General features: G+C 42.9%; 1 protein-coding gene across 11 annotated transcripts in view; it reads left to right on the top strand.

Annotated features, from left to right (window-relative positions):
• The window catches only part of WNK2 (WNK lysine deficient protein kinase 2), a 165,638-nt gene that overhangs the window by 100,542 nt on the left and 38,157 nt on the right, over positions 1 to 26,939 (top strand). For all 11 annotated transcript variants that reach the window (XM_039547229.1, XM_039547232.1, XM_039547235.1 and 8 more), the window contains exons 11-21: positions 743 to 931; positions 3,550 to 4,089; positions 9,833 to 10,138; positions 14,094 to 14,143; positions 15,875 to 16,040; positions 16,125 to 16,241; positions 18,048 to 18,215; positions 18,421 to 18,466; positions 19,769 to 19,882; positions 21,080 to 22,296; positions 26,265 to 26,316. In XM_039547229.1, the coding sequence (XP_039403163.1) occupies positions 743 to 931; positions 3,550 to 4,089; positions 9,833 to 10,138; positions 14,094 to 14,143; positions 15,875 to 16,040; positions 16,125 to 16,241; positions 18,048 to 18,215; positions 18,421 to 18,466; positions 19,769 to 19,882; positions 21,080 to 22,296; positions 26,265 to 26,316 (2,965 nt within the window). The remainder of the gene's footprint in view (positions 1 to 742; positions 932 to 3,549; positions 4,090 to 9,832; positions 10,139 to 14,093; positions 14,144 to 15,874; positions 16,041 to 16,124; positions 16,242 to 18,047; positions 18,216 to 18,420; positions 18,467 to 19,768; positions 19,883 to 21,079; positions 22,297 to 26,264; positions 26,317 to 26,939) is intronic.

Raw genomic sequence — 26,939 nt, 5'->3', positions numbered from 1 at the left:
AGCAGTGAGAGAGCCAGCTCTGGTCACATACTCTTTTGACATCACTGTTCAATTCTGAGAAGTGTCTTTATATATCACAAAAATCATAAACGTGGGGGAGAGGGTTGCCTTTGCTTTGTAGTTCACTTTCAGATATTAAAGAGTTATGGGGTGATCAGCCTAAGACATGAGTTTCTTATGCTGTCAGTTCCTTAGCCTTTGCTTACACTCAGATCTGCCAGGATAGAAGGAAATACTCTTAGAATCTAGCTTTTGTAGCTTTATTGCAGTAAGAATGGTATATTCCTTGATTGGCCAGAGAGACGCATTATAAATTTGCAGTACATTTGAGTGTCTAGGCTCTTTTATAGAGGGAATTTTTGAATGACAATATTGCCTTGGCTTGCTCTACATATAGCAATATTTGGGGTCCATAGTTGGAAGATTTTGCAGGGCTGGCTAGAAAATAGAGGTTCTTTTGTCCTTTGCCAAGCTTTAAAGAGCCTGCATGATTCATTAAAAATATCCTCTCCAAACAGCTCGAATCTGCCTTTTGTGGTAATGTAGGTTTTATTTAAATAAGACTTCAGTCTAGGCTCTTGTACAATGTTTGAACTGGAAGTGTCAGTCTTTTTTTACCAATGCTGCTCAATATGAGTGACAGTTCTGTTTTGAGCATGCAGCTTTAATTGGGAAGAAAACAAGACTGGTGTCCAGTGAACTGATTCTTTCTTAATATGCAATTTCTTTTATTCTCTATCAGCAACCCATACCACAGCAAGCTCCTCTGCAGCAGGTTCTAGCCAGCCAGCCAGTTTGTCCATTGCAGCCCGCTGCCCATCTGCTGCCCCAATATCAAACCCAGACTTCTCAGGTGGCAGCTACCAGTACACAGCTAACACCACTACAGATTTCCACTGTGCAGCAACTTCCTCATGTCCCACCCTCCCAGGTAAAGTGTTCTGAGAATTCAGTGGTGTTTTAAATCATTTTAAAGGCACGTCCATTCAAGTAACATTTTCTGGCCCATGATCAATGTCATAGAATCATAGACTATCAGGGTTGGAAGGGACCTCAGGAAGTCATCTAGTCCAACCCCCTGCTCAAAGCAGGACCAATCCCCAACTAAATCATCCCAGCCAGGGCTTTGTCAAGCCTGACCTTAAAAACCTCTAAGGAAGGAGATTCCACCACCTCCCTAGGTAACCCATTCCAGTGCTTCACCACCCTCCTAGTGAAAAAGTTTGTCCTAATATCCAACCTAAACCCTCCCCCACTGCAGCTTGAGACCATTTCTCCTTGTTCTGTGATCTGCTACCACTGAGAACAGTCTAGATCCATCCTCTTTGGATCCCCCCTTTCAAGTAGTTGAAAGTAGCTATCAAATCCCCCATCATTCTTCTCTTTTGCAGCCTAAACAATCCCAGTTCCCTCAGCCTCTCCTCATAAGTCATGTGCTCCATCCCCCTAATCATTTTTGTTGCCCTCCACTGGACTCTCTTTCCAATTTTTCCACATCCTTCTTGTAGTGTGGGGCCCCAAACTGGACACAGTACTCCAGATGAGGCCTCACCAATGTCGAAGAGAGGGGAATTATCACATCCCTCGATCTGCTGGCAATGCCCCTACTTATACAGCCCAAAATGCTGTTAGCCTTCTTGGCAACAAGGGCACACTGTTGACTCGTATCTTCTATAGGTCCTTTTCTGCAGAACTGCTGCCTAGCCATTTGGTCCCTAGTCTGTAGCAGTGCATGGGATTCATCCGTTCTAAGTGCAGGACTCTGCACTTGTCGTTGTTGAACCTCATCAGATATCTTTTGGCCCAATCCTCTAATTTGTCTAGGTCCCTCTGTAGCCTATCCCTACCCTCCAGCATATCTACCCTCCAGTTTAGTGTCATCTGCAAACTTGCTGAGGGTGCAGTCCACACCGTGTCATGTGCCCTGAAGTTTTCACTGGGCTGCTGGGAATGCACACCAGTGTATTTTAGTTCATAAGAATGTAACTGTTAAATGCTCTCTAGATTGTTTTAATTAATTTTTGGTTTTGGTGAGCTAAAAAAAAATCCTGTGTGAATAATCCTGGGTTTTGCCTAGTTAATCCTGTTAATGCTAGTCACTGAAGTGCAATAACTGTAATTCTACATTTTTTTCCCCCTTCATGGTAGACCCTCTTCCCATCCCAGGCTTAAGAGCATGAGCAGTTGCTCACTTTAATGTTCTTGTGCTCTTATCTTCACCTTCCACCCCAATGCCTTCCCCCGCCCATCTCCCTTTCCAGATCTCTGGCCCCTTTCCATTAGCAGTAGCAGAGATGGAACCTTTTCTTTGGCCTGTAGTAGTAATGCTCTTATTAGCGCTATTTGGTAGATTGGCTGGTGAGGGTTTTTAAGATGTGAAGCAGCTTAAACGAAGGGGAAAAGAGCAAGCTGCTTCTGTAATGTATTCCTCTTCTGAAGTCTGTACCAAAGCAGATAGTGGGAGTCAGTGAAGAAAATTCTCAACATCTGCTTCTAAAAAATTGTCCAACCTCAAAATAAAATCCTTTCACTTCCAAAAGCCAAGTATCTGCCTAAATTTCCTCTGAAGATTAAAAGTGCATTTACTGTTTTAAAAAAAAAAAAAAAAAAAAAAAAAGTCTAGTGACTTAAACGCAATATATTCCTGCTACTTGTTAGCCATGCTAAAATAATGTATCAGGTTATCTATAAAATTACCGAAGTATCCAGTTTTTACACTTTTTCTTTTGGATTTTTATGCAAGATAAAATGTTCTTTAGTAAAAGTGTGTATTGTGATCCACTTTTTCAGTCAACACTGCCACTGACTTCATGAGAACTTACCCTGCAATTCCTTTGTGCATGTGTTAAAAAGGAAACTGAGATTACAGGAATTTTAAATGTAGGCCCTGAGCTTACAAATACTTGTGCATAGAGTTGTACATATGCCTGGGAAAAGGGGGACTGGTCACATATTTCCATATTTGCAGGAGCAGGGCCTTAGTATATAAGATCCCTGTTGGCATGTCAGAAGGCCTCGAGGCATGTTCTGTTTTCGGCATTCGAGGGAAATGTTAAACTGCAGACTGACAGAACAGGGTAGTTATGGTCTATCATATCACTGGGAGTTTGTGTGTCTAAAAACTGTTCCGCCAATTTTTTTCTATCCTGCATGTTTGCGGTATGAATTATTAAAATTGTCTCAACTCATTTGGCATGCACAGCGATGACTTTTTGAAGCCTCTACCTAGTATGATTTTTAATTTGTTTCAAAATCAAAGTAATGATTATTTTTTTATTATTAGGTTGCTATATGGCTGCTAAATAGTTTTGGAAACCGTTGTGAATTCTTTGGCCTTAAAAGTGGCCAGAAACTTTAAAATTCTCCTTTTGTATTCAATAAATCAATTTATCCAAGTGTTGCTATTTATAAAACCTTGGACATGGAAGGAAGTGACTAATAAATGGACATAATTAGCATGGCACCAATAAGTTAATAGATGGCAGGTGAAACTAATTTGTACCATCAATGAAAACATTTGCAATTTATGTGATATTATATTTTTTTCAGATTCCTCAGCTTCCTGTCATTCCTGCAGTTACTCCTCTGGCAGGACTTGATAATCTTCCTCCAAGCCTCTCTGACTTACCTGCTGCAAATGCGCCCCCCATACCCGCTCCTTCCCAGTATTTCACTCCAACTGTGATTATACCAAGCCTTCCCATGAACCCTGCTCTGCCTCTGGCATCCAATCCCCCTGCCCTATCCATGCAGGCAGTCAACCTTCCTCACACTACCGTGGCTTCTTTGGTCTTGCCCTGCCAAACAATAGTGCCAAATATGTCGGCTGCTACGATACCATTACTTGCTGTGGCTCCACCGGGAGTGTCGGCTTTGCCAACACATCACGCAATATCCCATCTCTCCCAGCAACAGATGTACCAGCCTACCTTCCAGCAGATAATTCAGAGTGATGCTCCCTCACCCCATCACACTCAGAACATGCAAGCAGTTTCGCAGCAGCAGCTGCCTCCACTTCCTCAGTCACTGCAGCCAAGCATAATTCATCCTTCAGAACAGACTATGTCTGCATCTGGAGTTGGTAACCAGGTAATCCTTTTGATGTTGGACTGTATCAGTACTAAAGGTAGTAGAACTTATACCTTGTTCCATTATAAACATGCAGCTGAGGTTTTTGTTCCTTGCACTTCAGATGTTTTACTTGTGCATATTGATGTCTGCCCAGTAATGCAGTATTAGTAGGGCCCTACCAAATTCACGGTCCACTTTGGTCAATTTGTAAAAGCAGCAAAGAATCCTGTGGCACCTTATAGACTAACAGACGTTTTACAGCATGAGCTTTCGTGGGTGAATACCCACTTCGTCGGATGCAAGATCTGACAAAGTGGGTATTCACCCACAAAAGCTCATGCTGCAAAACGTCTGTTAGTCTATAAGGTGCCACAGGATTCTTTGCTGCTTTTACAGATCCAGACTAACACGGCTACCCCTCTGATACTTTGGTCAATTTGATGGTCATAGGTGTTTAAAAATCATAGATTTCATGATTTCATCTATTTAAATCTGAAATTTCACAGTGTTGTAATTGATGGGGTCCTAACCTAAAAAGGAGTGGGGGGGAGATTGCAGGGTTATGGGGGGGGGGGGCTTGCAGTACTGCTACCCTTACTTCTGCACTGCTGCTGCTGCTAGTGGGGCACTGCCTTCAGAGCTAGGCGCCCGGCTAACAGCTGCACCTCTCTGGCGGCCCAGCTCTTAAGTCAGCACAGAAGTAAGGGTGGAAATACCACAACCCCCCTAAAATAACCTTGTGACACCCCCCCCCCCCGCAACTCCCTTTTGGGTCAGGGCCCCCGATTTGAGAAATGCTGCCCCTCCCCCTCCGAGAAATCTGAATAGTATAGGGTATAGATTTCAGAGTCCATGATGTGTTTTGCATGGCCATGAACTTGGTGGGGCCCTAAGTATGAGGTAGCTATTGGTTGAACTAGGATTAAGCAGTTGAATTTGTTGCTCAAAGTCTTGACCCAGTGTCGTGTACTTATATAATTGTCTAACGGGTTTGTAGAAGGAAGGATTAGGATCACTTCTTGAGCACCCTGTTCCTTCTCTCCTTGTCCCAGCTAGAAGGCAAAATGGCCACACCAAAAGGATGACCATCCAGATTTCAGTTACAAGGGAGAAAAGCAGTCCATAACAGTCAGATATAAAGGGATACCGTACCACTGATTTTAATATCTATAGTACTGTACATGCATGATCCTGTGTGAACTGTCGATATGTACGCATGTCGGAATATGCATATACTGTGTCAGTTCTATTGATGTAGAACTGTTTATAAACAGTGTGTGTTTAAATTGAAGGGAAAGGATTGTTGGAGAATACTTCTGGAAGGCTGGTTGGAGGATATCTACAAAAAAGAAATAAATACCAGCTGCAGGTCCTTTTTTGTTAAAACCAATGAAGCATAAAATATGGCTTCTAATATTAGCACCATTTGCAAGATAAGTGGTTCATGAGTTACTAACGAATCTGCAAATGATACTGTTGTCACCTTTATAATATGACAACATAATACAGCAGGACCCAAGGAGATAATAGGAAGGGTCAAATCTGTTAAGAATGGCTTACTTCAAAAATGAAGGTTGGACAAGAAAGTGTTCTATTACATCTGTTTGCATGTGGATTACATCTGTTTGCATGTGGATTGAAATTCATAATATCCCATTTCAATCTACTGTACCATGGTATCTCCAATTTACTACATCATATCTAAATTTCAGTCTTCAGCCATATATTTGGTACCAAAATATTGTTTGTGAAGAATTCTAGCTCATTTTGGGCCTGATACAATTTCTGTTGAACTAATAAATGGTAATATTTCCATTGGCTTCAAAGAGTGTTGAATCTGGCCCTCTATGCATAGTATGCATGGCAAAAACCTTGAATTGATATTCCCGCTTGTGACACAAAGGCATCATTTATCTGACACATCTGTGGTAGAGTCCTGAAATTGTTCATTAGGACAAATAATAGCTAATTGAAATGAAATGGAAGACTAAACCTAGGCAATAGAATATTCAGAAACACATTGTTCTGTCTTTAAAGTGTTTTTAAGGGAGAGGTATTTCTATGAATAACTAAGCATACAATAGGGTCACTGTCTCACTGATGTTGATGGCTAATATTTGCTTGCTCGCTATCTCCTGGGTCAAACATATGATTTGAAAATTATTCTGCTATAATTTACTGTACGTTTTTAAGTGACTATCTCTGCACTAAAGCAACATTCTACTCCCTTCCAGCAACGCACACCAAACTGTTATCCAGATAACCTCCATGATAGACTCCTCTGTAACCATGTTTCATGAGATAAGGATGCCGTGCCTTCATTTCTGTCTGCAAATTAAATTAGATTGACTGTTACCACTCAAAAAAGAGTCATGGATATTTCTCTGGGGAAAAAAATGTTCAGTGTGCAACGGCAGTCAAAAAAGCAAACAAAATGCTAGGAATCGTTAGCTAAGGGATAGGTAATAAAACAAAAAAAATCATAATGCCACTATATAAATCATGGTATGCCCACAATTTGAATGTTGTGTGAAGCTCTGGTCACCCCATCTAAAAAAAAAATGTTAGATTTGGGAAAGTTACGGGGTGGGTAATAAAAATGATTAGGGGGTATGGAACAGCTTCCATATGTGGAGAGATTAAACAGATGGGAACTGTTCAGATTAGAAAAGAGATAACGAAGGGGGGAATGATAGAGATCAATAAATTCATGAATGGGGTGGAAAAAGTGAATAGGAAGTGTTGTTTACCCTGTCCAAGAACTAAGGGTCACCTGATGCAATCAATAGGCAGCAGATTTAAAACAAACAAAAAGGAAGTTATACTTCAAACACTGCATGGTCAACCTGTGGAGCTCCCAGGAAGGGTCCATTGAAACTGATCCTGAAGGACTGGTGCACCTTTCAGTACTGCAGGCAGGAGCCCTTTCTGGTTCCATCTACACCCAAGGCTTCAAGACAACCACAGAGATGCTTAACCTGTCAGTGCCAGCTTCCCCTGCTAGTTCGGAATCTCACCTAGTATGGGGATTGGAAGTGCATGGTCACAGCTCCAGCCCCAGAGCACAGGTGACTTCTATAGTCCTTCAGCTACTCTCTCCATAGAGTTCTATCTAGAAGGAAACCAGTGATGATCTCGCCAGTTCCCCCATCTCCAGACTCTGAGCTGGTCTTCCTGGTCGCAACCGGGTCAGCTCCACCATGGTCTGAGGAAGCAGACTTCCCGTCAGACTGAGGTGAGATGCCTGTCCACCGTGGGTACTAGCCACAGCCTCAGCACCCTAAAGACCAATGGCCTGCACATATCTGGGTCCCATTTCCATATCAGCTGCTCTTTTGGACTCCTTGGGGCTTCCCTTCACATTCTAGAGCCTCTCTTCTCGCCCTTCTACATTGGCTAGGCATTGGGAGCATCTGCAGCAAGGTCAATGTCTTCCTCCCCTGGGACCGGGACTGGTATCGTGTAGGGGGAACTACATGATCAGGACTCTCCTGTGGAGGAATTAGAGGCGGGGCCTCCTCAACAACCTTTAGCCTCTTCTTCACTGCCTAAGGAGGCAGTAGTGACTGAGTCTACCTCTCCCCACCCCACCCAGATGATTTCAGAGCTCATCAAGACTTGGTGAGGCTGCAGCTCTGGATATCCAACCAGAAGAGGTACAGGAAAGGTCACACGGGCTGGTGGGCATTTTAGCCTCTTCAGTACCCTCTAGGGTAGCTCTCCGTATTAAAGAGACTATCCTGGAACCTATCAAGGTTTTATGGCAAACCCCGTCTTTCCTGCCTCCCACTGCTAAAAGGGAGGACCGAAGATACTATGTGCCATCACAGGGATTTGAGCACTTCTATAGCCACCTTCTTCCAGGCTCCCTGGGAGTCGCTGCTGTCGACAAAAGAGAGAGATGAGGACACCAGGCTTCTACCCCGAAAGGAAGAGAAGCAAAAAAGCTACACCTGTTTGGCAGGAAGCCTCATTCCACAGTAGGGTTACACCTTGGGGTTGTGAACCAGCAGGCTCTGCTGGGTCGCTACAGTTTCAGCCTAGTGGATAATATCCTGAAGTTCAAAGACAAGCTTCCTGATTGGTCAAAGCAGGAGTTCGCTGCTATGATGGAGGGCAAATCCCTCACCAAAACAGCATTGCAAGTGAGCCTGGATGCAGCGGGCTCTGCAGCTCAAGCTATGGCTTCCGCCATCACTATGTGGCATTCATCTTGGCTGCAGTCATCAAGTCTTCCCCCAGAGGTGCAACAAACCGTTTGAGACCTCCCATTTGAAGGCCCCTCACGTTTTTCGAATAAGACAGATTAAAGATTCCAGGGTGACCCTTAAATCTCTGGGGATTTATACACCAGCAGCAAAAACCAAACCGTTCCGCCCACAGCAGGTCCCAATGGTTTCAGCCCTTCTTGCTGCATGCCCAGGACCTATCCAAAACGAGGAGCGGAGGTGAATGAACAGAACGGGGCAATTATCAAGTGATCCAAGGCATTAATGAAAATATTGAATAGTATCAGACCCAGGACTGACCCCTGCAGGACCGCACTAGATACGCTCTCCCAGTTTGACAGCGAACCATTGATTGCTACTCTGAGTATGGTCTTACAACTAGTTGTGCAGTCACCTTCTAGTCATCTCATCTAGACCACATTTCCTTAGTTTGCTTATGAGAATGTCACTGGGACTGTGACAAAAGCTTTACTAAAATCAAGATAAATCATGTGTACAGCTCCCCCCCCACACCCCATCCACTGGGCCAGTAACCCTATTAAAGAAGGAAATTAGGTTCTTTAGCATGATTTGTTTTTGACAAATATATGCTGGCTAGTCCTTAAAATCCAGTTACTCTCCACATGCTTATAAATTGATTGTTTAATCATTTGTTCCAGTATCTTTCCAGGTATTGAAGTTAGACTGACTGTCTATAATTCCCCCGGTCCTCTTTGTTCCCCTTTTTAAAACAGGTAGTATGTTTGCCCTTCTCTAGTCTTCTGGGACATCCCCCATCCTCCAGGTGTTCTCTAAGATTATTGTTAACGGTTCTGAGGTTGCTTCAGCTAGTTCTTTAAGTACCCTCGGATGAATGTCATCAGACCCTGCCAACTTGAATATTGTTTACTCTGTTAAGTATTGTCATCTTTTTCTCCACATACACACTCTAAGCTTATGGAAAAAGAGCCAAGTGTTCAAGGAAATGGGATATAAGCAGAGTTTTGAAATTCTAAGCAGGATCCAGCTTAGTTTTGCATGATTCTGACAAATATCGTTAAGAAAGTAGTAATCGCCCATGTAGTATATAAATGCTCAGGCATGCATGCTTTTTGTTAATATATGGAGAGATACGTATCTCATAGAACTGGAAGGGACCTTGAAAGGTCATCAAGTCCAGTCCCCTGCCTTCACTAGCAGGACCAAGTACCGATTTTTGCCCCAGATCCCTAAATGGTCCCCTCAAGGATTGAACTCTCAACTCTGGGTTTAGCAGGCCAATGCTCAAAACACTGAGCTATCCTATCCCTCCCTTCAGAAATTATATAAGTAGCAGCCTCTCATTTTATTTTAACTCTGATTATTTTGAAAGCAAGTCTTTATGGCTCTCTTCTTTTCATGTCCCGTAAACAAAAAACATACAGATATGTTCTCAGCGTAGGTTTATAAAGGTTTGTTTAATTAGCAAAAACAACTTTTGCACCTTGACTTGAATGAGTCATGAACACTCTAAACAAAGGGTTTTTTAATAGGTCTCTATTGTATTACAACAGATCATTGGACATCCTCAATATGGTTTGGAAATTGGAGCCCAGATGCCTGTAATACCAATGCAGCCTTCGATAGTTATGCCACCACCTTTGCAGTTGCAACCTGAAATATTGCCTCCATGCCTTGGGCCAGAAAGTCTTTCACAACTTCATGGCAACCTTGCTGCAGCTAGTGCAACAGTGCCGATAGATCATTGTCTGCCTCTTCAGCCTACTGGTCTTCTGCAGCTTCAACCAGATCTTTCCCAGCCTCTGGGGAAGCAGGCTCCATGTTCTGCTATCCAGTCGGTTACAGAGTCAACTCAAGAGGTAGAACATTTTTTCCTAAATGATTTACCACGCTTGTCACTAATCTCCTTTATAGATATAAAATTGTTTCACAAGAGCCATTCTATGGAGCCACTTATCTTAGGTTATATTTTATTGGCTGAACCATCATCTTAGCAACTATTTCATATGTAGCGGGAGATTATATGCTATACTTGTTAACCTGGGAAATGTCTCCTTAAAGTCATTTATTGCACTAATAAGCCACCTGGACAACTCAACTCTCAAGTACTCCCTTCATCCTCAGTTTAACGGGAATGCAAAGGTAGCGTAGAATTTGTATGGATATTACACTTATAGATCATTAGGTCATCGCCCCAGGGCTAGCTCAGGAGTGTTCCATACAGCTCCATCCAGTGTGTTGTCCAGTCTTGTTTTAAATGTCTCGTTAATGGGGCTTCCACAATTTGCCTTGAGAAACTATTCCATAGTCTAATATCTCACTGTCTAAAAGTTCTTCATTATGTTCAGCCTAAATCTTTTTTTCCCCATCCTGTTACTTTTTAGTATATCTTTCTGTACTGCCCTGAATTTCACTCCATTCCTGATGGTTTAGATTCTTCAAAAATTGGTAAATATTACTATGTCCCTTCTTAGCAGTCATGTAGCCAAGTTATATTTTGCTCTTTTGGTCTTTCTTTGTAACACAATTACTTTTTCCTGCCTGCTAATCACTATTTTGGCTTTTCTTTGAATGACCTCACTCAGTTATTTAACTTTGAGGTTTGACACAGTTTTATAGAGGTATATTGCCCTCCCTTCAGTGTTGTAATGCAGATTCATATGCAAAGCAAAGTTGCATTGGCCTTTTGGCTGTTATATCAGATTGCAAACCAATGTCTGACTTACTGTCCACTCCCAACCTGAAATCTCCCTCAGCACCATTGCTTTCCAGGTTTCTCTCCTGCATGGAGCATTTCTGGTTTGGTGTATCTCTTCCCCTGAAGCAATAGCTTTTATCTTTCCAGGCTCAATCTCTCTCTCTGCCCATGCTTCTAAACTCTTTAGCTGCCAATTGGTATTTCTATCCTCACTGGTATTTGCAGCTTCTTCCCAGTTGGGCACTGAACAGTCTGAGAATTTCATTAAGGTACAGTTAAGCCCCTTTTCCAGATCATCAGTGCAGATCTTAAATAAGACTGAATGTACAGCCAAACTTTATGGCACCCCCTTGGAGACCACCGCCCATTTTTGATAAATTTCCATTTTCCCTTCAAGCAGTGGAAGACCTTAAGGATTTGAAGTGTATGTGTTTCTTGTTAGAGAAATTAGCAACTTGTGGTATTTTCTCCAACCCAGTGCTTTCATACAAGTCCTGGATCTCAAACATTGGCGCAAAATCAGCAAATCTGTGCACATGGAATTTCACCTGCAAAAAGCCCATCTAAAATCCCAGCTGTATCCAACACCTCCCAGATTCTGGGTGTTTCTCCTCCTGCCCACTCTGGGTCCTGCATACACCCAGAACCAGTATAGACAGTGCTGCTACACCTGCAGTCTTTGTTGGGGGGTCCTATACCACTCTTGGAGCTATGAAATATGGCTGTGATGTGTATTGCTGTAGTGTAACATGATGTGAAGTACAAGCTTCTCTGAGAGAACTGAAATGGCAACTAGAGGCCCTGAGGCACAAGGATATCTCTTCACTTTTTTATCATGTCCTTGGAAACCCCCATCCACTATTCCCCCAACTCCATCTACACACAGCAGCTCTGGATAAACTCCCTGTTCCCATTCTCACTTCATGGGATCAGCTCCCTTGGCCTTCCGTTCCCCACATGACAGAGAAGATCGGTTTGGAGGAAAGATTTGCACATTGATTCTTGAGGCTTGGAGACCCAATTGAGTGACTGTAAAGGACCCCAGATTTGCTTGAACCCTCCCTGCCCTGTACTCTCAACTGGGAAATCCCCATCCTAAAGCCATACCTGCCCTTATCACATGGCTCCACTTTTCTCCATGCAGGGCACAGGGTTGTTCCATGAGCCTGTGTGCTAGCCCTTGTTGTCCATCTGCTCTGCAAGACAAAGGAACTCCTCATCTAGGTTGAACTATAACCATTGTCCACTGGAGCTGGATTGTTTGAGTGTCCCCATCCACATAAGGGTCAAATTGATCCAAGTACCCCTTGATGACTGTGCTGATGTCAGATGCTGTGAAATACATTTGTGACGGGTTTCTTAGTATAACCCTTTGGAAGGAGAGTTTCATATCAGACTCACATATTGTAATTCAAAACAATTCATTTCATTATCATTTTGCTATAACACTTCCCTCTGGCGTTATCTTTTGTTTGAATCTGTGTGACAGCACTCAGATCCCTGGCCATTTTGATTTGATCAGGCAAGTAAGATTTTTGTAAAACACTTGATCGGGTGCATTACTAAAATCTAAATACGTTGTGTCCGTGATCTCATTGTTCATTCATTTTGTTGAGAAAGCAGTCAGGTTTGGCACAACTGGCGTATAGACCCATGAGCAATAGCCAACATGAGCTTCGTATCCTTTAGAGGCTTACGGATTTTAACTTCGCTCTGCAGATTCTCTTTCCATTAGAGGGCAGTCATAAAGGATTCAGGGAACTTGGATATGTCTGCTCTGAGCCCAAGCCCCATTCTGTCCACACACACATCAATCTGACTCAGGTCAGCAAGCACTCATGACCTGGATCATAGGACCCTGTGAAGGAGGTGGATCAGAGCCCAAGTCCTGCTGTGACTTGAGTCCAAGCCCTATCATTTTGCACTGTGGTCGCAGACCCAAGTCAGAAAGTCTGCATAGTGCCATATGGATGTGTTAACCCGACTATGAGGCCCAGGTCCAGCAATTATAAACCAGGTTTTCAATGCACTGTGGATGCTCAACACAGACTTGGAAACACCAAGTCTGCAAGCCTGGGTTCCACAGATCCAGGCTTACTGTCTGTGTGTACATACCCTTAGAATCATAGAGTTTAAACCCAAAAGGGACAACTGGATCATCTGGTTTGACTTGATTCCTGAACATGTGGCTACACTGGGATTTTTGGTTAAAATGTCTTGCTGTTGCTACCACCAGTTTATCTCCATTGGTGGGAGTGCCAGAAGGCTCCAGCAACCATTGGTGCTTTAAGCATCATCTCCTCTAACTCTGCTCAGAATAGGCCTATAGCACATCATACATAGAGCCTTGGTGACAGGTGGCATGGTGTCTTTACTAGCACTGCCACTGTGGAGCTGAAGCAGTGATAGCAACAGTGGGAAACTGTTTTTAAAGGAATATCTGTCCGTTGTGGAGAAGGCAGAAGAGGGTGGTAGGCAGCCCAGTATGTCAGTATTTCTTTTCTCCTTTATTCCAAATTCATCATGCACTTTTCAAGAATAAGCAAAACATACTGGAAATATTACATGTTGCTGCTGTATGCATTTCTTTACTGTAGGATACTGCAAAACAATAACCCGGTTAGGTCAAATTTTGGATCCATTAAATAATATCAGGTAGGTAATGACATATGGATTCCAAATTTACTAACACTGTTCTATGCCGTGAGCTCTTCTTAAACTGCTGATTTATGTAAGATCTTCTCTGTTTTCTGCTCTTCTGCTGCCGAGTGAGCAATGGGAGAACTAAATTATTAACTAACTCGATTCCAAAAGTGGGCTTTAATATCAGGACTTGTGTACAAACAGCCATGTTGGCTTGTGTTTCAAAAGAAATGCTGACGACAAAAGCAACTGTAGATAGAAAAGAACAATTTAGTGGCATTCCAAGTTCGGAGAATGAGTTAAACAAAATGGTGTGGGATTAAAATCTTATTTTCAGAAAATATCCTTCTAAATGCCCCCAAAACTGCTCTACCAAAAATCTTGATCTACATAATGTCCTGTTTCTTCATATGCAAATACAATATATTAGCTGTCTGATGTCTCTATTTGAATTACTTTGTTTTATATTTTAGGAGCATGCAATACAGGAAAACCAGCAGACACTAACACTGAGCTGTGAAAGGTATCCTTACAATCTCTCTACTGTGAATTTTTTTATTTCTGGACACTTTTTCTTTCCCTCCCTTCACAAGCCTGAGCCTGAAGCTCTGCCTCTATAATGGGCTGGGGCAGGATGTAGGGTGGGAGTGTTAGGTTGGTAGCACATGGACAGATTGGAGGTAGTAAGTGATAGGTCTGGGGAAAGTAACAAGTTACATACATGAAGTTTAGCTATTTGGGTTGGTCTATCTTATCTGAACAGACCATAAGTTCCTTGAATCAGGGGCTCTGTCTTAGGCCTGGTCTACGCACAACTGAGGTGCTCCTTAACGATTTTGGTTAGATGTGTGATTTTTTTTTTCTCTATCAAAATAGGTAAAGTGGCACAATCCCTAGTGTGGGTGCAGCTATACTAGTATAAAGGTGCCTTACACCTCTAGAGGTTATTCCCGTTTCCACCCAGCAAGAGCTAATACCAGTGTCAGGCTCCTCTATACTGATATAACTGCGTTCATGCTAGGGGGTGGGCTGTCCTGCTTTACCTATACCAGTATGGCAAAAATTCTATCCATTTAATGTATAGACCAGGCCAGCTCTGTCTTTAGCATGGTTAGCACAATCCAGGTTAGAGCCTTAAGGTACTACCATAATACTACTGCTGTTTGGCTGACTGCCTTAATTAATGTTTTAATATCCAATCTTTTATGTCTGTGAGCCTAAGGGAGGACCCAAACTAGTGGGGATGACGTTTGTTGGTTGACACAAGTAGATACAGGCTGAGAGGTATAACACTGCATCTGACTTGCAAGAAGTTTTCTGCTTTACCCTAAATGCCATTGGAAAAACCATGAAGGCCCTAGGGAAGGAAAATAAACTCATTCGTCCCTTCATGCAGGAAAAGTAGCGTTTTTAAGGCTTCAGGACACTAACTCTGTGTCTGGTGTTTTTATGGTGCTATCCATTCTTTTCTGTGTTTCATGGAAGGTGGAATTTACCTTTTCCAGGCTCCAGTAACTTTCAGACCTATAATTCTTGGGTATGATTGAATTAGGCAAAGTGAGTTCACTCATCCCTAGTGAGTATGCTATTCTACAGTCTCTTATAGGAAAGGGCGCCAAATATTTTGTGATTAATCTCTCTCGAATTTTGTTTTGCCTCGTTAGCTATGATACTTGAAAAACTAATTTTCCTAGCCATGGCAACATTAAAAGCTGCTTGCATCAGAACACATCCAAGGGCAATACCCTCAGGTCCTCTCTCCACATTAGAATTTTGTTGTACCTTCACAGACTAAGAACAAGTGCCTGGTAGTAAAATGCCCTGCAGCTGCAGAAGTTGTATTCTGTATCTCATGTCACTCTCCTGTGTGACCCTTTCCCTGCATCTTTGACTGACATAAGGTGATGGTTTCTAGAGAAGGCCACACGTGTACCTTCGCCACTAGAGAGTAGAACCTGAAGAAGGGTAAGAAAATAAGTTTGGGGGACCCTTGCAGTTCAAAGACAGACTATAAGGGCCCCTGAAGAAAAGGGGCTATTCTCAGTAGAAATTAAGGCCCTGATTTCATTGTGCAAGGGACATCATGTGTTGTCTTATGCACATGCTTAAGGACTGTGCTGAATTGGGGCCATCCATGCTGCTCTCAAAAGTGTACTACAAAGCAGATCCCCTGTTTTCCTGTAGTCACTGTTTTTCTTCTCCTCTTTCCACATCCACATCCCATGTGGGTATTTTTTCCTTCCCTGTTATAAAGCTACATGAGTCCCGATGTTGCTTCAGGTAAAGAGATGAGTGACAGCTTTGAAGGAGTGGTTGGAAGTGGAAAGCAAGAAGGGAAGCCTTCAAAGAAACATAAGAAATCTACACGCATTCGATCACGCCAGGAGAAGTCGAGCAGACCAAAGCTGACCATTCTAAATGCAAGTACAACCTCTTTGTCCTGGGCTGAACTTCTGTTCTTGGACATGCCAGAAATAATGATCAATGTTACTCTTTTCTTATAGGTGTGTAACACAGGGGATAAGATGGTGGAATGTCAGCTGGAAACACACAATCACAAAATGGTGACTTTTAAATTTGATTTAGATGGTGATGCGCCAGAAGAAATTGCTACTTACATGGTAAGACCTTATTTGCGAAGGAACTTTCAAAAGACACTTAAAATTTTGAGTTGCATAAACTATATGTATATTACACACATACACAATGTGTTAAAAGAACATTATTGAGGTTGCAAAGTCAAGCATTCTAAAGCTCAGGAATGCCAAAATTAAGATTGCTATGAAAAAAATATGAGATCATGTAATTAAAGCCTGTGTCCTAATGCATTATGCATGTGGCACAGGCAGCCTTAATTCTGGCATTTCCTAACTGCTGAGGCTTTGACTTTGCAACTTTGATAACGTTCTTTTAATATAGTTTGTGTAATTTCCTAGGTTTTAAAAAGTGCAAACTGAAAAAAACCAGTTCTGTCACATAGCATCATATTGACACCCACATGGGTCTTCAGTAGGGTTTACACCTTTAGATCAACCACACAGACCTTTGCCACTTGAGCTACTAGAGTAACTGATAGCAGTAGTAGATCGTCATCCCTCTCTGTGGCTCAGCACTAGAGAGGTATGAGAGAGACATTTTGCCTGTGGGTTTCACAGATATTTGCTAGCAGCAGAAGAAGGCTGGGACTCAGGAATCTTGGGTTCTAGTCCAGACTCTCAAAGGGAGTGTGCTCTAATGGGCACAGACTTTTCTGCCTTGAATCCTCTCCAATCTGACCTTGTCCCAATCCTGGCCATTCTCCAAACCTGGCTCCTCATCCAAATCCCAGTCTCCTTGTCCAGAAACCATTGACCATTTTGGCTAAAATTTTCCAAAAGACACCCAGCTTGGAAAATTCAGCCCAATCAGTTAGTTAGTTTGGAAAAGCTATAAACACTCTCAAAGCAGGGTCTTATAAAGGAAGTGTCAGGCAACCTTAACGGGTGGTGCCACCAGCCCTGCTTAGCATCTGAAAAGTAAGCATGACCTTGATTGGCCAGGACACCACAGGAAGAAGGACAAGACCCCAGAAATGCAATTTATACAGGTCACAACTTTCCTTAGTAACACATCTGGGAACTATCAGACAATAACTCGTCCAGCGCAGGATCTCCTTCCTACTTTAATCCAGGTCACCTGCGGGGGTGGGGGGGCTGAGATCAGCCCCTCCCCTTGTTCACCTGTCCCGGAACCACTGCTGGAACCCCAGCGCCCTCTCATTGTAGGAGGATTAAGGGTGTGGGGAAGAGGGTTGTCCCCTTGCTGTACCAAAGATTAGGAGCCCCGGCTTTTTTAGGAGATGCTTTCTCCTAATCCTCTTCCAGTTCTGGCTTATCAAGGGACCAGACCCCTGTTGAGCAATTACCTGCACTGGGTTCCTAACAGCTTGCAACAAAATTTTGCAACCAAACCTACCCGCCCAGTCCCTGGGCCACTGAGAGGAAGGTGATCTCAGGTGCAGTGAGCCTGATTTTTCAGAGAGGGCTGAGCTTCCAGAGTCCCAAATGAAATCCATGGGAGCTTTGGGCATTAAGCACACCTGCAAGCCAAGCTCTGTGTTTTGTAGGTGTGGGGCTCTGGGCGGCTTTTTTATGTCTATTTACTGTAACAAAGTCTTTCTCTGGGGAGGGATGAGAAACAAGATGATGCGTGTTACACACACAAGCAAGGTGATCACTTGTATCAAACCCACCAGGCCCAGAGAATGACTAATTTTTTGTGAGGGGGGGATTCAGCCAAATAAGAATACTGTCTCTTTAGGGTCTAGTTCCCATGGAGAATGATACACGTGCTCTCCGTACACAGATGCAAACTTCCAGCTAGTTAAGTCCATACAATGAGTACTGACCTACAGCCATTAGTGGTTTATCTTAATGTGCTCTTTACAGGTAGAGAAGGAATTCATATTGCAGACTGAGAAAGAGACATTCATTGAACAAATGAAAGATATTATAGATAAAGCAGAAGATATGCTCAGTGAAGATACAGAAGGAGAACGAAGTTCTGATCAGGGAACAAGTCCCCAGCAAGATGCCTCTAGACTAGAAATGAATGAAGTAAGAATCTTGTGTGTCGGGTCCTTTTTTTTAAAAAATGGGGGTTTCTTGATATCAAATCTGATTTTTTTTTCTTAATCTAGTTACTGTATTTTAAGTTTGTTTTACAGCCTCTGCTCAACTAAGATTTGCAACATAAACATTCCTTAGAAAAATGTCCCTGCATTAGTGCTTGATTAAAAACATATTTTTTTGTTTTAAACAGGAGAATCGGCAATCTCAAGTGAAGACACCCATGTATCAGCAGAATGGTAAAAGTGCTTTTGAATACAAATTGAATCGCGAACTATCAGGCAATGTATAGGAAATATTAGACTGTCCAGAAGTTTAGCAGTCTCAAATAACTCCACCGGTCACAGGTGACTGGAATATGTCCTGAAAATATAGGCCTGGTAAAAAAAACACAGTTGCCACTAGCAGCCTTGAAGTGCCAAGGCTAAAATAGATTAAACCAGCGTTTGGGTGCATCAGGAATGTACAAATTTTACAAACTGACGATGATCCCCACTGTCTAAACTGGAAGTGGGGTTGAGCAGGAAGAGACGAGGCTTTCATAAATGTACTCAATAATAACTACGCTTGCAAAAGGAAGTTTAACAGAGATTGGCTCTTCCAGCCTTAATGTTTGCAGATGCAATTGAATTTGGCAACCAGGAAGTTTCAGCCAACTCTATCTTACCAGTGAGAAGTCTTATTCTTTTGGATATGTTTGGTATATTATCTTTTTTCCCAGAGAAAGGGAAGGTATCAGTGTCAGCTTTCATTCCCTCTATAAACTGGAGAAGGGAATAAAACCATATCCTATTTAAACCTCATTTCCAATCTGCATTTGGTCATGTGTTGCACACACCTCTATTTGCCAGGCACTTCTCTGAGTTTTTATGTGTGTGTAAAACCTCTTTGGGGCCACATGACATGCTTCGGTGACTGAAAACAATGGTGTCCCTCCCAAACAATGGTGTATGCAGTCTGCCTGGCTCCTCTTGGGTAGTTCACACTTGCTGGCCACTCTTAAAGTTTACTGTGTGCGTTTATTGGTTTGTAAATAGAATTTTGACAACTCTGTAATTTGATACATGTAAATGAGGGAGTAAAAGTTGAAGATGAATGTAGGAGAGCAGAAGTAAAACAACACCATCTATGTAGGAAAATAGATAGAAAAACTGTTTTATGCAACTTACTTTATTACAAAAACCTTCTTTACAGTACAATTAGTTCACTTTAAGCCTAAGCCAAACATAATTTAAATCAAAGAGAGTCGTTCCAGCAACTTCAGTGAGCTTTGGATCTGGCTTTGAGTCCCACTCTAGTACAGTCACTTGAAAGGCAGAGGACTCTTTCCATCCCAAGAAGATCACTTTTTTGCTATGGGAGTCCAGTAAGAGCCATTATTTTTAATCTCCATGAATACTGTAGAGACTCGTGTCTCTTTCTAAAATGTTGGAGTTTCACGTCAAGAATAAGTGTGATTTGGATCCTATCAGCTTCTTAAAGTACTGTATAGCTCCAAAATAAATACAATGTTAACCCTTTATTTTGCTCTTCACAATTAGTTTTACATACTGGAAAAAGGTGGTTTATTATATGCCCTGTTGTGGAAAACCCTACTGAGGAGGTACCAGAATTCTCCCCAGCAGTTCCTCAGAGTAAACAGGCAGAAGGTCCAGGTATTTATGAACTTTAAAGCTTTCATTTATCTCAGGGAACAGGGGGTGTGGACCATCAACCTTGTCTTCTTAGAGGCAGCTCTGTCAGTTCTTCCTATATCCTTCCATGCTTTCATCATGATTGTTTTCTTTTAGCTGCAAAATGGTGGGAGGCAGAGGATGAAAAGTATTGTGTTAGTTGTTGCTTCACAAGCTGACAGTAAAGGATGCCAAAAATGCTAACACTGGCACTGTTAGTTCTCCTTGAATTACTTCCCTGCACCTCAAACTGCTGCAGTCCACAACGCCTGTGTGTGCGTAACCAGAGGAAGTACAGTGGCTTGATTTTAGTTGTTAGCAAAGCTGTGTGGCCAAACAAATGCCTACAATAAGTTTCTTCTTCTAAAAGTTATTCATAAATTACACATGGCGCCAAAATAATCAGCAAAAATGATGCTTGCTTCTGGTTTTGATCTTTGCCACAGACAAAGAGGGGATCATTCAAGAGTGTGTCTTCCTCAGCTTAGGGCAACACTTACCTCAGTTGTTCATCAGCCATGGATTTTGGGGGGAGCAAGTTGGGGAGCACCACTGCAGTCCAGAATAGCATGGGAGCCTTGCCCCAAAAGGTGCTTGAACTTTAAGAACTTTGTACAAGTGAAAAATGAGCCTGCAGTATCAGCCGCATAATTTGCAGTCTAAAAAGTCATGTAGGATATGGACCTTTTTAGTAACTTCAATTCACCATGCTACTGAAACAAGGTAGTTCATAAATAGTGTATTATTGCTATTAATAGCCAATGGAGTGCAATACACAATACCCATTCAAAATGGATATATCATATCCAGCATGAAGAGTTTTTCTGTAGGATCACACGTTTTATGTGAGCTTATAGTTTTAAACTAAAAGATAGACAGTCTTTTGATTATTTAGAGGAAAGTCCCAGTGTTCTTAAACTCTGATAAAAGTTCGGCATGTAATTTAAGTTCTATTCATAGCTGTTTATCATAGGCTGCATCCTTTTTACAGAAATATTTTCTGTAGTCTGCAATTTGAGATCTTTATTTGAATATTGGGTTAGTAGTTTTCTAACAGAAAACATTTAGCAGTCCAGGGCCTGCTGTATTTAAACTTGACTAAGAAATTTTGCGGTTACTTTATATGGTTCACTTTGTATAGCCTGTAAAAGGTGAAACTGGTGTTTTTACTCCTTATAGATCCAGAACAGTCCGATGATCAGCAAATGGGCTCTGCAGTGACAGACACACCTAGTGTCTTCTTTTGTCACCAGCTTCCTAGTCAAACAAGTGTATTCGACAGCCACTGTGGAACACCTGCTCCTTTGGCACAAGTTCCTGCTGCAGTGTCTTCAGCTGTTTTACAGACCAAGGCAGAAATTTTAGCTGCACCACTACCGGGAACTGCTCCATATGTCCCAGAACAGTTGGTTGCTAATGTAGGTCAACCAGAATATCCTCCACTACACCTGGTAATGCCCAGTCAGCCTGATGCTTCTGCCCACAATGCAGCTTCACTAGAGGGGCCTTCTGATGCTCAGCTTGCTCCAAAATCCTCCCTGCAAACGCTGCAGGAGATGGATGAAGACGCTTGTGTTCCCGATCTGGAGATCTCATGCTGTACTGTCAGGCCACCCAGCTCGATTCTAACAGTTCCTGCACAAGGAGCTGAATTCTGTCCCGTTCCTGTTCTCTCTGATGTCGTCGTCTTGGAACTCCAGCCTGCGCCACAGATCCCCCAGGTGTCAGAGGCCAGTCAGCCTGGTGTAATGCAGCATTCCTTTGTCAACCAGCTGCTTCCTGGGGGTGTTGTGTCTGATCCTCTAAGTCTGACAGGCTCTCAGCTTCAAAGTCCTCCCCAGCTACCGGTAGCTGTGTCCCAGCAACATACAATGCTGACCCAGTCCCAGCCTGTCACCTGCGCTGGCCTTGGTGTCGGTCCGCTGCAGCCACCTTGTGCAGTAGAGTCAGATGGAGAAGGGCCACCCAGAGTTGATTTTGCTGACGACACAATAAAAAGCCTTGATGAAAAGTTGCGCAATTTACTGTACCAAGAGTGTGTTCCTACGTCTGCTGCATCAGCAGGGACACCAGACAGCTTTGTACCCTTAGAGCAGGGTGAGAGCGAGTTGGCTAGCTTACCGCCTTTGAATGAAGAACTAATTCCCACACTTGTATTGGATTTAAGAGAACCAGGCCTTAATGTCCCCGACACCTGCCAGGAAGCTAATGCTGCTCAGGATCAATGTGTGTCACTTGTACCTTCTGCAATGCCACCTTACCCTGTATTGGCTAGTCAGGCTATGACTGTGCCTTTTATACCCATAAATCCAGCAGCCATGGAAACATCTGCCATGCTGAACGATGCTACAGCCACTGGCCACAGCAGAACAGAGTTCAGAATCCAAGAGCCAATGGTAGGATATGCAGATACTTCTATCTATAAGCATTTCTATATTGCTTGTTGCCCTGGTAGCTTACTTTCTGTCTGGGTTCTCTGTTTACTGCTTTCCATAGTGCAGCACTGCTTTTATTTTCAATTTGTCACATGTATTCTGACTCACACAAGTGTTTCACTAGCCATTCATTAGAAAAAACTAAACTTTGCTCTTGGGTTCAAAAATTGGTATAATTCTTCAGTTCAGTCTTTTCCTTCTCTCTTTTTTTACATCCTGTTTCTAAAGTGAGAGAGCTGAGAAAGGTGATAAGTCATGGTGGGTTAAGAATGTTAAATATATTCATAGTGATGTTGATAACTTAGGTTACTCCTTTTTGAGCATTTATCTAAGCCTTGATAGGGGAAAGAGGGTGATGTCTGCCTATTTGGCCTCTGTATATTATTCTCTGTTCCTAATTCATGCATAGAATCATAGAAATGTCAGGCTGGAAGGGACCTCAAGAAATCAAGCCCAGCCGTCTGCACTGTGGTAGGACCAAGGGCTAGTCTACACTTACCAGCCGGGTCAACGCGGTGAGTTCGACTTCTCGGAGTTCGAACTATCGCGTCTAATCTGGACGCGATAGTTCGAACTCCGGAAGCGCCGCGGTCGACTCCGGTACTCCACCACTGCAAACGGCGGTGGTGGAGTCGACCTTGGAGCCGCGGACTTCGATTCCGCGGCGTCTGGACGGGTGAGTAGTTCGAACTAGGGTACTTCGAATTCAGCTACGCTATTCACGTAGCTGAATTTGCGTACCCTAGTTCGACCCTGCTTTTTAGTGTGGACCAGCCCCAAGTAAACCTAGGCCATCCCTGACAGGGGTTTGTCCAACTTGTTTTTAAAAGTTTCCAATGATGGGAATGCCACAACCTCCCTTGGAAGCCTGTTCCAGAGCTTAACTACCTTATAGTTAGCAAGTTTTTCCTAATATCTAACCTAGATCTCCCTTGCTGCAGATTAAACCCATTACTACTTGTCCTACCTTCAGTGGACATGGAGAACAATTTATAACTGCCTGTAGCATATTAGAAGACTATTAGGTTGCCCTGCAGTCTTCTTTTCTCAAGACTAAACGTGCCCAGTTTTTTCAACTTTTCCTCATAGGACAGGTTTGCTAAACCTTTTGTCATTTTTGTTGATCTCCTCTGAACTCTTTTCCATTTGTCCACATCCTTCCTAAATTGTGGTGCCCAGAATTGGACACAGTGCTCCTGGCGGGGCCTCACCAGTGCCAAATAGAGAGGGACAGTTACCTCCTGTGTCTTAGGCCTTGGCTACACTTGAGAGTTACAGCGCTGTTAGTGGCTTTATAGCGCTGTAACTCACTCCCTGTCCACACTGGCAAGGCACATACAGCGCTGTATCTCCGTGGCTACAGCGCTGCTTGTACTACACCTCCACAAGAGGAATAAAGAGAATAGCGCTGCTGCTTCAGCGCTGGGGCACCAGTGTAAACAGGGAATAATCTTAGTACGCTGTGACTGACCTCTGGAAGCTTCCCATAATCCTTTTAAGTGAAGATTACTCTGTTTTGTTGTGATGCCTCTCTTTGTTTTGTTGTGAACTCAGGGCTCCGGAGCTGCTTATCAAAAAAACAAACACAGCCACTGTTTGCTGTGAATGAGCAGAGGCAGGGGGCTCCCTTTGGAACGCCCACAGCTAGTGTTTGCTTGAGGAGAGAAGCAGCGTGGCAGGCGGGGGGGGGGGTCCGTTTCGGAGCAGCTGCTTATCTGTTTGCTGTTTGCTTTCAGTGAGTGAGAGAGGGAGGGGAGGGGGTCGGAACTTGCAAGGCAGCTGCTGACACAGTGTCGGCTCCAAAAATCCACTCTCTCTCTCCCCCACGCTCCCTGTCACACTCCACCCCACTCCTCCCTTTTGAAAAGCACGTTGCAGCCACTTGAACGCTGGGATAGCTGTCCATAATGCACCGCTCCCAGTGCCGCTGCAAATGTGGCCACGACAGTGCGCTGGTAGCTATCAGTGTGGACAGACTGCAGCGCTTTCCCTACTCAGCTGTACGAAGACAGGTTTAACTCCCAGCGCTGTACAGCTGCAAGTGTAGCCATACCCTTACATACGACTCTCCTGTTAGTACAGCCCCAAATCTTATTAGCCTTTTATGAAGCTGCATCACATTGCTGACTCATATTCAATTTTTTGGCCCACGATAACCCCCAGATTCTTTAGTGCCACCTCAACAGTTCTTCCCCATTTTGTAGTTGGGAAGGAAAAATCCAATTCACAATGCAGTACTTTGCACTTGTCTGTACTGAATTTGATCATGTCGAATTCAGACCAATTCTCCAATTTGTCAAGATCATTTTGCAAGTATTTATTTAAATTGACTACCTGCCCTCCATCACTTCTGCACACTTCTTTTTCAGCGAATGTAGATACTAGCAATATGATTGTAACAGAAATGTCAGTTTAATAGGTGAACTGGAACCGAAAAGCTATGTATAACTTAACTAAAGTCAGGTAAGTTATTGTGTCCCATAAATATAAATGTGCTTAGTATTCATTATCATGCTACTAGCTAGGATAAACGTCTTTTCTTGTCTTCCATTATGCCCCAGTGACTAATTCCATGATTTCTAGCAGACTGCTAAAGTACTTTGGGTCCTAGACATGGTCTATAGTCCCATCACTTTAAAAGTGAGTTGCCTCCAGGGCACAGAACACAAGATTTGTATGCTTGCTTGCCTGCCAGTTGTGCAACTTTCATTCAAAGTGGGGACATTTGTGCAGAGCATCGTAGCTACCTTCTTAAACCAGTCTTAATTTAAAACCCTATTTAAACATATTGTGGGCATTTACTTTGCTCAAACACTCCAGCTAGTGCTGGATACTCTATAGCATAAAGCTTATACCTCTTCCAGATGGGATCTTGCCTCCTTTCATAAGCTCAGCAGGAGAAGGCTATGTCACCACTTTGTTGGCAGACTGCTGTGGAAAAGCCTCAGTGCTGCAAGGTGCTGATGATTCCTTCCATAGGCAGTCTGAATTATTAATGATTCAGTGTCCCGACAAAGGACCCTGAGCAAAATGAGATGCATTCATTCAGATGAGACGCTGAGGCCATGAACTCTCTAGGACAGTGGTTTTCAACCTGGGGTCCGCAGACTATGGCTAAGATTTCCAAAGGGGTCCGCAGCTCCATTTGAAATTTTTTAGGGGTCCGCAAATGAAAAAAGGTTGAAAAACACTGCTCTAGAATCACTACCAATTCCCTAGCACTTTCTCCTAGGTCAGAGATGTTTAACCTAGCTGGAAAGCAGTACTCTGGAGTTAGTTATATCCCCCCAACCAAATATAAAGCTGCCCCCCATGTAGTTTCAATTGGATTCACTGTACAAAGTATTAAAACCATGCCACGTTTCAACAGAGAGGTGGCAGCAGTTAAGCAACTGATGAAAGTGTTTCCTTGTATGCTGTGTATGTTACTAAACCAGTTTTCTAAAGTACTGAAGGCTCATTCGCTATAGAAAGGATTATAAATGACGTTACAGTATTGAGTGCTCCCAATTAGATTGTGTGCCATAGAATAAAAGATACATAACACATTTGTATTGTAATTTACTTAACTTTTCATAGAAATTTCATATATATTAGGATGTAATCTGGTTGAAAAAGCACAAGATACTCATTCATAAGTGTGTACTTGAATAGCTGAACTTGGTGCATATTTACAAATGTTCCATACTAGTATATGTTGCAGTCTTCTCCTAAAACCTTCTTCCTCCTCGATCACCCTCCCAGGTGTGGCTGAAAAAGAAGATGGGTGGCAAATTTCGCTAGGAATGTAAAATACTTATTCCTATATCAAATGACTCTGTGCTAAGATATGCTGTAAATATGAAGCAAGTTCCAGAGACTGTATATCCCTGTTTGGTGGGTGGTTAAACTGAAATTCACTTTTATATTTTGTTTCCTTTTGCTTAAAGTTGGAAAAGTCCGAAACGACTAGCATTGGTGTCAGCTCCTCAGAAGTGAGAGGTGGGTAAATGAGCAGAAAAGGTAGTTACCGGTGACAGCTAGTTTGAATTGTTAACATCAATGCTATTTCTTTACTATCCTGTGTGCATCTTTGCTCACGCACGCTTTTTACTAACTCTCCTTGGGAAACCTTCACAACCACATCCAGCACAATGGGGACCTGAACCTGGCTTGGGCTGCTGGGTGCTGTCACAAAACAAAAAGTAAACCTGGTTTTGCCACCACTTTTGTCAAACTTACAAAAAGCAAACAGTCTCATGGACAGAATTAAACATAATACTGTAAATAAGCAATGCAGGTCTTTCCAAGCGGGTGATGTACAGAGGCCTTCCTGTGAGAAGCTGTACTTTTCCCACAGTGTTTTGAAGTTCGCAGTTCACAGGCTGAGCAGAAAGCCAGCCAGATCTCCTTTATCCCACTGGATGGAGTTCTTAAAGATAGCAGGATTTTGGGTGGGCTCTGCAGAGAAGAGTCGGTCCATAGGGTTCTCGAGGAATCATTGAGGATGACTGTGAAGGCCTATCAAGGCAGGCATACTCCATTCCAACTAAGCTGTTGATAGATTCCATGGCACTTTTCACAGCAGTCCATACTAAAATTGTTCAGAATGTGTAACTAATCTG

Source organism: Mauremys reevesii, linkage group 7 (assembly GCF_016161935.1).
Source record: "Mauremys reevesii isolate NIE-2019 linkage group 7, ASM1616193v1, whole genome shotgun sequence".
Lineage (NCBI taxonomy): Eukaryota > Metazoa > Chordata > Testudines > Geoemydidae > Mauremys > Mauremys reevesii.
Note: the sequence above shows the minus strand (reverse complement) of the source record. Positions and strands in the feature narration are given on the sequence as shown.